The sequence below is a fragment of the Pygoscelis adeliae genome, unplaced genomic scaffold (assembly GCF_000699105.1).
Source record: "Pygoscelis adeliae isolate BGI_AS28 unplaced genomic scaffold, ASM69910v1 Scaffold272, whole genome shotgun sequence".
Classification (NCBI taxonomy): domain Eukaryota; kingdom Metazoa; phylum Chordata; class Aves; order Sphenisciformes; family Spheniscidae; genus Pygoscelis; species Pygoscelis adeliae.
The window spans coordinates 2,244-15,010 of NW_008824282.1; the positions used below are offsets into that span (position 1 = coordinate 2,244).

At 44.2% G+C, this 12,767-nt stretch overlaps 2 protein-coding genes across 2 annotated transcripts in view; one reads left to right on the forward strand and one right to left on the reverse strand.

Moving 5' to 3' along the window:
• The first annotated feature begins 506 nt into the window (after positions 1-506).
• On the forward strand, positions 507-9,800 carry ARHGEF39 (Rho guanine nucleotide exchange factor (GEF) 39). The gene is made up of 8 exons (XM_009318434.1): positions 507-661; positions 1,244-1,338; positions 1,757-1,877; positions 2,936-3,054; positions 4,684-4,754; positions 5,337-5,465; positions 8,548-8,777; positions 9,708-9,800. Exons 1-8 carry the CDS (start codon positions 515-517, stop codon positions 9,798-9,800), a joined length of 1,005 nt encoding a protein of 334 aa, XP_009316709.1. The 5' UTR covers positions 507-514.
• A 2,224-nt stretch (positions 9,801-12,024) lies between these two features.
• MRPL17 (mitochondrial ribosomal protein L17) overlaps positions 12,025-12,767 on the reverse strand; it is a 4,788-nt gene continuing 4,045 nt past the window's right edge. The window contains exons 2-3 of the mRNA XM_009318450.1: positions 12,661-12,729; positions 12,025-12,586 (exon numbers count right to left, since the gene is read on the reverse strand). Coding sequence (XP_009316725.1) covers positions 12,314-12,586; positions 12,661-12,729 — 342 coding nt within the window. The 3' untranslated portion in view covers positions 12,025-12,313. The remainder of the gene's footprint in view (positions 12,587-12,660; positions 12,730-12,767) is intronic.

A 12,767-nucleotide genomic window follows, 5' to 3' on the forward strand; every position in this document is an offset into this window, starting at 1 on the left:
AAGGAGCTGGGAGGGGGCACAGCCAGGACAGCTGACCCCAACTGGCCAAAGGGACATTCCATACCATGGGACGTCATGCTCAGTACATAAACTGGGGGAAGCTGGCCGGGGGGGGCCGCTGCTCGGGGACTGGCTGGGCATCGGTTCGCAGGTGGGGAGCAATTGCATTGTGCATCACTTGCTTTGTATATTCTTATTATTACTATTATTATTATTATTATTATTATTATTTTATTATATTTCAATTATTAAACTGTTTTCATCTCAACCCACGAGTTTTCTCCCTTTCACTCTTCTGATTCTCTCCCCCATCCCACCGGGGTGAATGAGCGAGCAGCTGTGAGGTGCTCAGTTGCCGACTGAGGTTAAAGCACGACACCTTCTTTCGTAGTAAAGTGTAGCGTTTGTAGCTCAGAATCCTACCCTGTAGCATAGGTTATTCTTTTGTTGTGTGTCCATTTCTCTTGGCTCTTCAGGACCGGTTACCTTTCTGTATATCAGCACCGAGGCTGCCATGAGTGACTCGTCCCTGCTGTTTATGGCTGGAGCAAACACTGTGGAAGAGCAGAGGGCTCGCTGGGAGAGAAAGCGCAGCCGGACAGCCAAGGAGCTGCTGGAAACAGAACACAAATACCTTGAGCAGCTGGATTTGGTGGTCACAGTGAGTATTTTGTCACCTTCTGATACCTGGCTACCTTCAGGCAGCGCGTACTTATTTGTGTTGTCAGGGGGAAGAGTGAAGAGCAAGATTTCGGTACATCCCTACTGCATGGGACAACTGCTGGGGCTGAAAGGTTTTTTCTTTTACCTCCTCTGTAATATCCAATAGCTCATGGTTTTGGCCCCTTGGCTTTGGTCTGTACACAGACATAAATCTTTAAGTTTTGATTGTATAGGGGACTCACCTTAAGATGCCTGAGATGTATGAAACATAGGGGCACAGATAAGACAAAGATAAATTATGAACAAGGTCGTGAAAAACAGATGCATCTAGGAATACTGAAATAGACTCTATCAGTGCTGTAGTGCTGTTCCATGTGTTTACAGTTACGGTCAAAGTTACCAAGAAGGCTTACATCTGATGATAGATATCTTAGGTAGGCATTCACAATGCCTATTTGGTATCCTTTTGAGCTACAGAGCATGCAGGCTGCAACTTCTTGCTTCTGCTGTGTGCCACGAATAACCTTTGAGTGACCTCTGAATTTTACCTGTTTGAAATTCTCTCTTTTTTCCTACTTAGTTCTTTGTGACAATTTTAAAGGCCAAAGGGACACTGAAACCTGCTGTGTTGGAAACCATATTTGGACCCCTGGAATCCATATATTCGGCGAGCCAGTAAGTGAACACGCTGATGTGATTCCTGTAGTTATATGGGGAGGACCCTATATTGATGAGAAAGTAAGATTTCAGGAAATAAAGCTAACACCTTGCAAAACAGGCATTCACTTCTAGCACTGCTAGCCTTGGTGGCACTTGCAGGTGTACCCAGGAAACTGCTGATCTGTATCCACATATCCAGATGCCCAGTTGCTCTCTGGATAGTGGTTTAAACCCAGTAAGTCTGCTCCGTGGTATTTTTAAGGGATGTTTTCTATGGCTTACTCTGTGACCACAAAGCGTGTATTTGGCACAGAAACTGTATGTGAGGTGGAGACTTACAAAGGAAGGTCAACATAGGAGTGAACCAGAGGGAGCTGTGAAAATGCCATCAGTAATGTACACCTCATGAGCTATCTTTGCTCCTTGTGCACAGTGTTCTGTCACTTCACCTGGAGAGAGGGAATTTGGGACCAGGATTGGAAAATTTCTGTCAGAATCTGGAGCTTTATGGCCATTACGCTGAGAATTTGGAGCAGGCAAATAAAACCTTGAAGGTAAATATCCCCTTTATTCTTCATGTTCTTCCCTCTCTTTCTCCATTCTGTGAAAGAGCTACATCCTTCCCTTTTTCTTCTGTTTCTGGAGTTATCAGTTTTCTTCCTTTTTCTGGGCTGCTGCTATTTTCTCAGTCTTTCTTCCATAATAGAATGGTGAAAACTTCTCTACTTATTTAGAGCTTCAAATTTTTGAAGCTTGTTTCAGGTGGTTGTGTATGTATGTGCATACGCTGAGCACAGCTTTCTCAAACAGAGTTCTGTATTTACTCCCACTCCTCCTTGACTGGCAAGCCTGGAGAGTTTGCAGTGGGAATGTTAGGGGACAGTGATCTCTTTCTGGAGAATTATCATGTCTTCTAGTCTTTCCCACTACCACTAACTGTATTCTAACAGTGGGATTTCCTTTTCCTTCCCAATTTTTTTTTCTGTGGTAGAAGAAAAATTTTTCCTTCCCACTTACCTCTCCAAATACAACCTGTCTTCCAAGAAATTTCAGAAGGATATATTTTTATTTCAAAGTCCTGACAGCCGTATCTGGAATTTAAACCATCTGACTTCCAGTTTTTGTCTGTGCTTGTTCCAAGCTGCAGGACGTACTGGGATGTTTCCCTTCTGTTCTGTTCACATGCATATATTCACACTTTTGATTTCCCAAGAGAAAAAGTAATTTTGGATACTTGCCTTGAGGCAATGGGAATGCAGGGCTGCATTTCTTTGTCTTGAAATGAATGGCAAAAAGCCACAGGTGGAATCCTTGTTTTCCTATCTGAGTCAACCTTCCTTTTTTTCTTCGTTTCAATTTGCTGAGTATGCTAGCTTTATACTGCTGTGCATGTATGAAGAGGGGATATCGCTTCCATTACCCCCTGGGAAATGGTGTCAGGAGAAAGGGAATTGCTTGCCCATGGCCACAAAAGAAGTTGTTGATGCTTGCATTTGGGACTTGAGTGCTAAACTCTAAGTTTAAGTTTTAAGAGTTCCAAGCTCTGGTGCAGACTAGAGCTCATGCTTCTTTCTATAGTCTCAAAGCTATATGCCTTTTCTGCTGCACACAGGAGCAGTTGAGGAAAAATAAGTCATTCCGACGGTTTAAGAAACTCCAGGAGACTCGACCTCAGTTTCAAGGGAGGAAACTAGAGGATCTGCTTCCTTTGCCCCTGCAGAGGTTGCACCAGTAAGTAAGAAATTCTGAGTCTTCAAGGTGTTAGTATGAGAGGGAAAAAGGAACATAACAGTGTCTTTGTTGCTATGGGAGGTAAAGTTGCTTAATGTGTCTCAAAATCGGAGCATATAGACAGCAATGAAACAGACCTGAAGACGTGCCTGTAAAGTGGAATCAGTGCACCTGGATGAGAGATGGTGCAGAGAGGTAGCTATGTTTAGCCCTGGCTCCTAAGCCCTTCATCTAGCTCTCAGGTAGAAATGAAGTGGAGGCTTTCTGTCATCTCGGTAAGCTACTGAAGTTAGGCCCTGAACAAAAGCCAGCTGTCTGAAGTGCTGCAGAAGTGGTCTCTGCCAGAGGTGGTCTTGTTCCGCTTTTGTGCAGGTTGCTGACCTGGAGCATTGTGACTCTCCTCTCTTGTAGATGATTGCTTTTGGAGAGAGTTGAGATCAATGAACATGGGGGAGCTTTTCTCCTCTCTCTGGTTACCAGGGCCATATGCTTTCCTCACACTTGGTGCCTATCGCAGTTGTCTGAGCCTGGACAGATCCAGTCTGGATTGCTGCATTCCCCCCTTGAGGCATCATCTCCCCTTTGAAGAGGCAGGCTGACTGCACGAGGCGAGTGCTGCATGCACTCAAGGGCTGCCCTCTCTTGGGGAGGGTATGTGGGTAGTACAGAGCACAGGTAGTTTGCTGGGAACCCAGCTGCTGCTGCTGCTATAGATCAAGTAGCTGCTCTTCAACCATGGTCTTATCCACGCTAAAGCAAATTTGAGAGATTGAGAGCCTTGTTTCTTTGAAAATAACTCGGATTGAGCATACCACAGTCTTTCAGGTAGCTTTATGTAACCTTTTTAATCAGTTTGGCAGATATAAACATAAACTTTCTTTTTACTGTAATTCTTTGGATTGTTCCTTTAAATTTGTAAAATAGCAGTATATTTGTTGCTGTCCAACTGTTTGGAAAAATGGTAGCTTTTTAAGAGAAGGTCTAATTTTTTCGTTAGTCAGTTCTTTCATGTTCAAGCTTCTTAGAAACTCTTTTACATATACTGCAGGTCTTATGACTTCTGCCAGTTCATGAATCTATTCAATGTGATATTTCTTCTGTCATTTCAGACTGAAAATAGTTTGACTTTACTGGGAGAAAGCATTTGCGGAGATCTGATCCTTTCTTTTTTCCTCTCCAGTCTTTACCAGGAAAAGGTGGCTCCTGGTTCTTATAGAAATGCCTTTATTTTCTTGTGTGGGCAGGAAACATATGGTATGAATGCTACCATTCAGACATTAAAAAAAAACCCACCATTGTTCAAAGAGAAATTTGTCTGTTATTGAAGGCATTTTTATACGAACGCGAAGAGAGTCTTGTGAACTTAAGTAATAATGTGAGGTTGCTTTTGTCAGATCCCCAGGAAATGCCAAAGGCTTGCAAACGTATAAAATACTTAGGTTAATTTAGTTGATAAATTTGAAGATAAAATGAACGTGATTGAAGATTTGTGACCAAAAGCTGCTTGGTTAGACTTAGATGTGTGTGCTCCATCTCCTGGCAGAGTATTGTTCATCATTCTGTCACTAATAGGAGATGCTGCTGTTCCTGGTATCTTTTTGTGAAATAAACCTGCTCTCTCTATCTTAGGTACAAGCATTTCCTCAGAGACCTGCTGGAGAACACCAGCCCAGACAGTGCTGAGTACCAGAAACTTGCAAGTATGATTCTACCTATAGATGCTGGCACTTGGATCAGTGTTAGCCTCCTTGCTAATAATATTTGGATTCTTGTCTTCTGTCTACTTTCACAGGAAGGAAAATCTTCTTCTCGCTGGGGTTCTAGTGGATTACTATTTCCCTTCTCCATCTTGATCAAGATGTCCCTGAGAACACATAGGGAATAAAAATGTAGAGTACCTGACTGGAAAAGTGGCCTAGGGGTTAGGTCAGAGAAATGGCAGCTCTGTTTTTTACAATGAGGGTGGTGAGAACAGGTTGCCCAGGGAAGTTGTTGATGCCCCATCACTGGAAGTCTTCAAGGTTAGGTTGGACAGGGCTTTGAGGAACCTGATCGAGTGAGAAATGTTTCTGCCCATGGTGGAGGGGTTGGACTAGATGATCTTTACAAGTTCCTTCCAACCCAAACCATTCTATGACTCTATTGGTCATTTTTCCAGTTTTCCAGGATGATTCATGTCCTTCATGCCCTATCTACTAGCAGTTAACTTTTCATAGCAAGATAGATAAGGTGTAATACGTACTCATTTGTGATAACCTCAGAATATGCTGCTATAATTTCAGAGGCTGTGAAATCCGTTTCTGAGGTATCTCGGTGGGTCCAAGACATCATTCATAAGAGAGAGAACTCATTGCAGCTACTTCGGGTTCAGAAACTACTCAAAGGACAGAAGACCCAGGTGTTGACTCCAGGTGGGTCTTAACTGACAGCTCTGTTTTTCTTCTACCAAGCTGAGATAACTGGAGATATGCTTGCCGTCATCTCTGACTCAACTCATATTAACCAGTTTTCCCCTTCTGGCCCAATTCCATAGGTAGCTGGTGAAGGAATGTAACTAGTAAGTAATTCAGGCACTTTTTTTTTTTTAATTAAGAATTTTTTAGAATGGATAATCAGCAGCTTAATTGCCTGACATTCAGATAGGAGGAGCTGATCACACATAGAAAGTTAGTCACAGGAACCTAAGGAGGTCAGGAGCGTAAGTCCTAGGTAAGAATGACACAAAGACATTAAATAATTTTGGGAGAGCGTAAGTAGCGGTGTTCTTCCTACTCCATAGATTTGAGTGTCAAGGGCCCAAGGACTGTGTTGGTTTTTACCTTGAGCTACAAGCTTCATGGACTTCTGCTTACACCCTATACGTGAGGAAACTTCTTTTATCCGCAGCGTTAAACTGTGCCAGAAATCAGAGTATTTGTGTTGATAGTTGAGATAAAACAAAAGCCACATGCACAAGCAGAGCAAAACAAGGAATTCATTCATTACTTCCCATGGGCAGGCAGGTGTTCAGCCATCTCCAGGAAAGCAGGGCTCCATCACGTGGAACGGTTACGTGGGAAGACAAACGCCATCACTCCGAACGTCCCCCCCTTCCTCCTTCTGCCCCCAGCTTTATATACTGAGCATGACGTCATATGGTGTGGAATATCGCTCTGATCAGCTGGGGTCAGCTGTCCCAGCCGTGTCCCCTCCCAACTTCTTGTGCACCCCCAGCCTACTCGCTGGTGGGGTGGGGTGAGAAGCAGAAAAGGCCTTGACCCTGTGTAAGCACTGCTCAGCAGTAACAAAAACATCCCTGTGTTGTCAACACTCTTTTCAGCACAAATTGGGTAGAAAAAGGTTATTTATCGGAGGTTATGGTTCTTGAAGGTGCTCTGTGAATGGGCAGATTAATTTACAATTCTCTTTCCTATTTGTCTTAGAATCCTTTTGGTGATGCTAGCTGAAAGGGAGGTAACACAGGTGTGCTCTGCTTATACTGAGCATGCTCTTGTTGGGGGTGCCTGGACACATTGGGGTAGTGCATAAGTAAAAAGGTAAATCAGTTATCCTGATGACAGAACTGATAAGATAACCCATGACAAAAAAAATCCAACCCCAAAACAGTATAGCTAGATCAGAGATGAGCATTGTTTGAAAGCGTTGGGTCCACTTTTCTTTTTGTCTCTGAATATTCTGAGACATGTAGTAGGACGAGGGTATATAGACACCTTTCCATTGTCTAGGGCAGAGAACTGTGATGGTCGTGTTCTCCATTAGCTGGAGTAAAATAGGTACTGTTGGATGTGAGAAACAGAAAAGTAAGAGACAGCTGGGGCTTGCTATTTTTGGGCCAGCTTTCTAGAAACAATCTTGCATTTGCAGAACTGTTAAGATTGCATCCTGTTACTAGGAAGGAAGAGGTGAGAAAACGTAATGCTATAGATTCAGAGAAAAGGAGTAGCTTTGGAGTTGGGTATCTCACATTGAGCAGTATCTCTGAGATGAGCTGCTCCCAATTAAGAGACCCTGCTTTTCTTGCTGCCTTCCATATATAGGGCAAATACCATCTTAGCCAGAACTACCTCCTTAACATACCACACTGTCATCCCTAGCTTCCCTAGCGATATTTCCTTGCCCTCCTTTCACAAGAATTTCCTAAATCACATGCGCCTGGGAACCCTGAACACGGATCTATATCCCAAGACTTCCAGCACAGTCCAGCTCAAACTGTATGCCAGGGAGTCTGATCACAGTTTAGCCTGAGGGAAACAGTTCCCAGTCCAGCCCCAGGCTGCTGACACCTTCCTTCCATTTGTTTTGGACTGATTCCTGCACCTCACCCATCTCTTTCTCCGTTTCTTATTCAGATAAGAGGAGTGGATCCTGTGGAGTAAGCTAAGCAGGAATTCACTTGCCTCTGTTTTGTGACTGTAGCATACTAACTAAGACGCAATCCATAATTAAAACAAAATTGTGTGGTTCTCTAAAAAGTACTTACTAGCTCAGCCAGAAGCTGAGGCATGAAAAACAGTGCTGAAATTCTCTGGCAGGTGTTTCCCAGATGGCAATACCTTATTATGGCTTTAAATTTTTATAAATAATCTTACTGGCAGGTGTCTTCATAATTCCCATGAGTTGATGGCCATCTTGTACAATAATCCTTCTAGGTAGAGGCACTGCTTTAATTATTCCATTTTGTGCAGATGCCTTTTTTTTTATTGCTGCTTACAGCTAGGTTTATCAAATTTTTTTGATTTTTTTCCTGATACTGATTTCTCTGCCTTTTGTTTTACTGCAATTCATTTCATGGGTAGATGACACTGGACCCTATTCTGTAAAAGAAGGTTGATAAGGTTGCCTATTCAGACCTTCCTTTTAATATGTTGTTTTGTATCCCCTTTGCTGTCTTCTCATTAGAACAGTAATCTGCATTCTGTAATCTGTTAACTACTGGAGGTCCGTGTATAGTTAGATGACCTGTGAAACGTTTGTGGTTTTTTTTTTAAATTGCAAAATTGAATTTGTGAAATTATAAAAGCAAACAAAACAAGGGGAAAATAAAATAAATGTTCAAAGCTTAGGCTAACTTCTGTTTCACCACTAATGACAAATGATTGGGCAACACAATTTAAGATAGTTCATGGTATGTTTTCTGAAAGGCTTATGTTAATTGAAAGGTATGCATACCATTTTCAAACCATGTTTTTGTTCTGGTCTCTTTAAACAGGTTTGCATATCGTAATATCCTCATAATTAACATAGTAGATTTATAACAATTTCAGTCTGCTCCTCATATACTAAAAGTTTTGGGCCGATCACTGTTTCTTCATGGATGCCATCAGTGCTGGTGAGCTGGCCCTAGTTGATACTCAGTGCCTTCTAGTGGCTGGAATTGATGTAGAACCTGGTAACCTACAAGGGCAGCACACTGTATTCCTGTTTGTCTCATTACCTCCTTTTTTTTTTCCAGTGATGATCTGACAACTGTCTTTATTTCCCTTGCATGCCTAGGGCGTTGGTATATCCGGGAAGGCTGGCTTTTGGTGGTGCCTTCAAAGGGAGAAGAACTGAAGCGCAGGATGTTCTTCCTTTTTTCTGACATCTTTATTGCAACAAAGCCCTGCCACCCACTGCACCCGCTGAGCTCAAACAAACTGGCATGCCAGGCTGTCTACCCGCTTCACCAGTGCGTGGTGGATAAAGTGTTCGGCCACACGCAGAGCCAGGGAGGGCTCCTCAGTGTAAGTCTTCCCGCTTCTGCCTGGCAGAAGCATCAGTGGAGTCAGACTTGCAAAGCAGGTCTCTAGCTGCCTCAGCAGCAGCAGGACTGAGATGATGAGAGTGGTGACAATGGTAAATGCAACGAACTCGACTGAGTTAGGGCAACCCTTCTCTTCTTGAGTGATGTAGGTCCATTTCCTTTCGTGGTGCAGGCCCTCCTGAGCACTCTGGGGTACAGGTTGCTGGTTGCTTCACTCATCTCAGGTGAGGAGGTTCCGATAAGACTCTGACATGCCCTCATCAGAGCCACATGTTTGGGGGGACAGCCCCACAGTCATGTGACAATGAATATGTAGCATTACGTTGACTGTGGACTGAGCTTATAGAAAACCCTGAAAAACAGAGAATGCAAAAAGATGTGGGTATTATCACAACAGATGTTGCTTGTGCATCTAACTCCCTGAGGGCTGCAGGGTCTTTGACTGGGACTGATGCCTTAGGTAGGGGTTTCAAGTTCAGGTTTTCCTAGGTTGCAGCACCTGGGGGCTGTCTTAGCTCATTCCTTGTGAGCTGTGACAAGGAAGACTGGGTAAACTGTGATCTGTAGATGGTGGTAGTGGAAGGACCCCTAGGGGCAGCTTGGAATACGGGAGAAAACTGGATGAAGAGCTGCTGAGAACTGTAATTGCTCACTTCCAAACACCCTATTAAGTCAAAGTGAGCTGTCATCTGTGGCTGGAAGGAATGGACAAGACTGGCGCTCGCTCTGTACTGTCCAGCCTCTGGCTTCTCCGAGTACCAATGCTAATTTTTTCTATCTGGGAAAGAAAATGGTGGAAATCAGCATGCCGGGCTGAGTTGAGTTCAGTGGTGATGGCCCTCCTTTTATCAGAGTTGCTGCCTTGGCAAGGCATGCCACAGGGTGGCACCAGATTCTGTTTGCCTTTCAGCTTTCCTTTCCACAAAAGACACTGTTGTTGATGTCCGGTGACCAACAAGATATTAATGACTGGTATCAGAGTCTCACGACTGCAGTCAGGTAGGCATCTGTTTTCCAGAGGTGGAAGGGGCTGAGGGAAGGGTCAGAACATAAAAATGATCATATGGACCTGTGTATTTGCATGTATGACAAGGTTATAAGGCTGACAGAGAAGACCTGGCTCTGGCAGCCAGGATACAAGGGAATAGTAAGGACAGATTTCATGTATTAACAGTGAACTTCCCCTTTGTTTTCCTCTACAGGCAGCTGAAAGCCTGACCCACCTGAGTACAAGACAGACCGGCAGGACAACCGCCCCTCTTGCTAGAAGCCTACACAGTCTTAGGAAACGTTCAAGGACCTATAGTAGGAGAATTGCATTTAGAGGGACTATGCGCCGTGCTTGTGAGATTATGAATGCTTTGTCAGCTGTCCTAATCTTAATACAGATATTGCAAAAAAATAGGTATGCACACTAAGGATTTGTATATAAAAAATCTGTATCAAGACTTCCCCAACTTAGCTTAGAAGCTTCTAGCTTTTCTAGATTTTTTTCCCCTCAGATTATTAATCTAAGGACAAGCAGAAGAGAGCTTGACCTGTTCTTGACCTATGTTCTAAAAACATAAAATGTTTTTATCCAACTGTCTTTTTAAATCAGTGTTTTCACATTTACTTGTCTACATATACATCTACCTGCTCTTGCTTCTGGGTCCTTTGCTCAAAACCGATGTTTCAGGTAATGGTAACATGGGCATAACACTGGATTTTCAGCTAGTGCTAAAGGGCCGCAGTCATCTTCCTCCCTTGACATATTTTTATCATGCCTATCCTTGAGTTTTCTACCAAAATAGTTTGACAGTTATTGTCTCTCCTCCTCTAAGAAAGCGACAGGTGGGCAGACCAAGGGAAAATGATTCAGTGGTTAAAATCCTACCTCTCAGTTTCTCATCAATCCCACAGAAAAGTTAATCCGCTGAAATAAACTGGTAGGTAACACAGACTTACGCTTATCAAACAGCGTTCACATTTCTAATCTGAATCCTGAGAGATTAAGCAGGTGAAACAGCACTCGCCTTTGCCTTCAAGGTATGCAGCAGCCTTATCGCTTTGAAATGCTACAGTGAAAAAGCTTGGGCAGCACCTCTGCCCCTGAGGCACAGGGAAAGTCTCCTAGAGGGCTACAGTCAGCACACTGGGTCGTCGACCGCTGGTAATGTGCTAGGGTTCAATTTGCTAGGATGAAAGACCAATTTAAGGAAGAAATAGAGAAAGTAGTATTCTTGAGTATTTCATTAAAGCCTCAACATGGACTTTTAATAATGTGGAAGCTCTGCAGCAATAGCAATTTGGTTCATCTCTTCTATTGAGGGGAAAAACGTCTTTTTGAGCAAGACGCTAGGTCAATTGCAAAGAGGGCAATTTCGAGATCATTAGAAACATAAAGATTAAGGTCTGTCTGAACACTGACTTTTTAGTAGTTTGACTGTTTTTTCCTTCTTCCTTAAACAGTACCACACATCTTTAATTTCTCACTGGAATTCATTAAAACAAAAGTGGTATTGTGTGAGGTAAGTGTCCTAAAGAAAGAATTACCAAATTTTAAGTTAGCATCACTTGGGGTTTTTTTGTCTTTCCATACAGCTAACTCACTACATAGGATCACTCATTTGTCTTAAGTTTGTGAAACTTGGGAGGGAGGAAGGAACCCAACACCTTTGGCGGGGGGGGGTTTTGTTTGGGTTTTTTTTTTCCCTCCACTCAGAAGCTACAGCTAGGACTTTCTAGCACTAGCTGTACTTGAAATCAAAGACACAACTAGCAATTTAAGTTTCTTATCTCCCAGTAGTTGTATCACTCTCTGAAAAAGTTCTGCTACTATCCCTTTTTGTTCTCATAGGGCAACACATAGATTTCTTGCAACCCTACACCTGAGGCTGAGATGTCTAACAAGCTCTTGGTAGAGACAACTATTATTCCCGCCCACATTGCCTCCTTATTATAACACAAGTCCCTTTGGTATCGCCTCTTTTAAGACTTCTCTCAGTGCTACCCTCCTATTTGCATTCAGTGCTTCTGAAACAGCAAAACTAACTTAATTTTTTCACTGAATTTCCTGCCCTGAAAGGCTGCACACTGGTTTCTAGAAAACACTGCACTGTCACAGTGAAGGGGAGATGCTGCCTCAGAGTAGGGCTGTTGGACCAGGAGCTCTAACAAACCCAGTCTTTGCTGGAATAAGTTACTAACTCATGTGCACTGGAATATACTCCAAATAGAAGCAAACTCACTTTCTGAACAGAGTTTATTTACACAGAGAATATCAACCATTAGGGCTCCCAGCTTGATTTCCTTCTCTTGCCGAGTCTCTATTCAAACCGCAGGAAGAAGCGAGTAAACCTTGAGCTTGCGCCCCTGTCACGGCAACTCAAGGTCAGTCATCAGCCTTCAGACCTCCCGGGACGTCTTCCATTCCTGTGCTCCAGGACAGCAACAAGCTGGCTGGTGCGTGGGCAGCTCACGCCAAACCCCGTCCCTGCGCAGGCACGGGGCCTCCCTCAGGGCAGAGGGGGATGCCTACACAGGGGTGCCCTCGGGGGCCTGCGGGGCTGCCGCCCGCTGCATGTCCTCCCGGTAGCCCTTCAGCAGCTGGTTGAGCAGTGTCTTCTCGGTGTCGCGTCGCGGGCAGATGAGCGGTGGGAAGGGGTTCCCCTTGAGCTCGATGACCGCCATCTTGGCGCGGTCAAGGCCATCCCGGTTGGGGATCTGCAGCAGGCGGGTGTAGCTGCCGGGGTGGGGCTGGAACCGGGGTGCCAGCACCTTGAACAGCTTGTGGATGAGGTCCTTTTCCTGCGGGGCGGCATGCTCAGCTCCAGCACGGGGGCTGAAGGCGGGCAACGAGGGATTTGGGGAGGGGTACTTACCGTCAGCCAGAAATCCGCCATGCGCATGGCGCGCTCGTTGGTGTCCCCCAGCTTGGCGTACTCGATGAGCTGCGGGGAGGAAGGAGGCAGAGCCGTCGTTAGGGTCC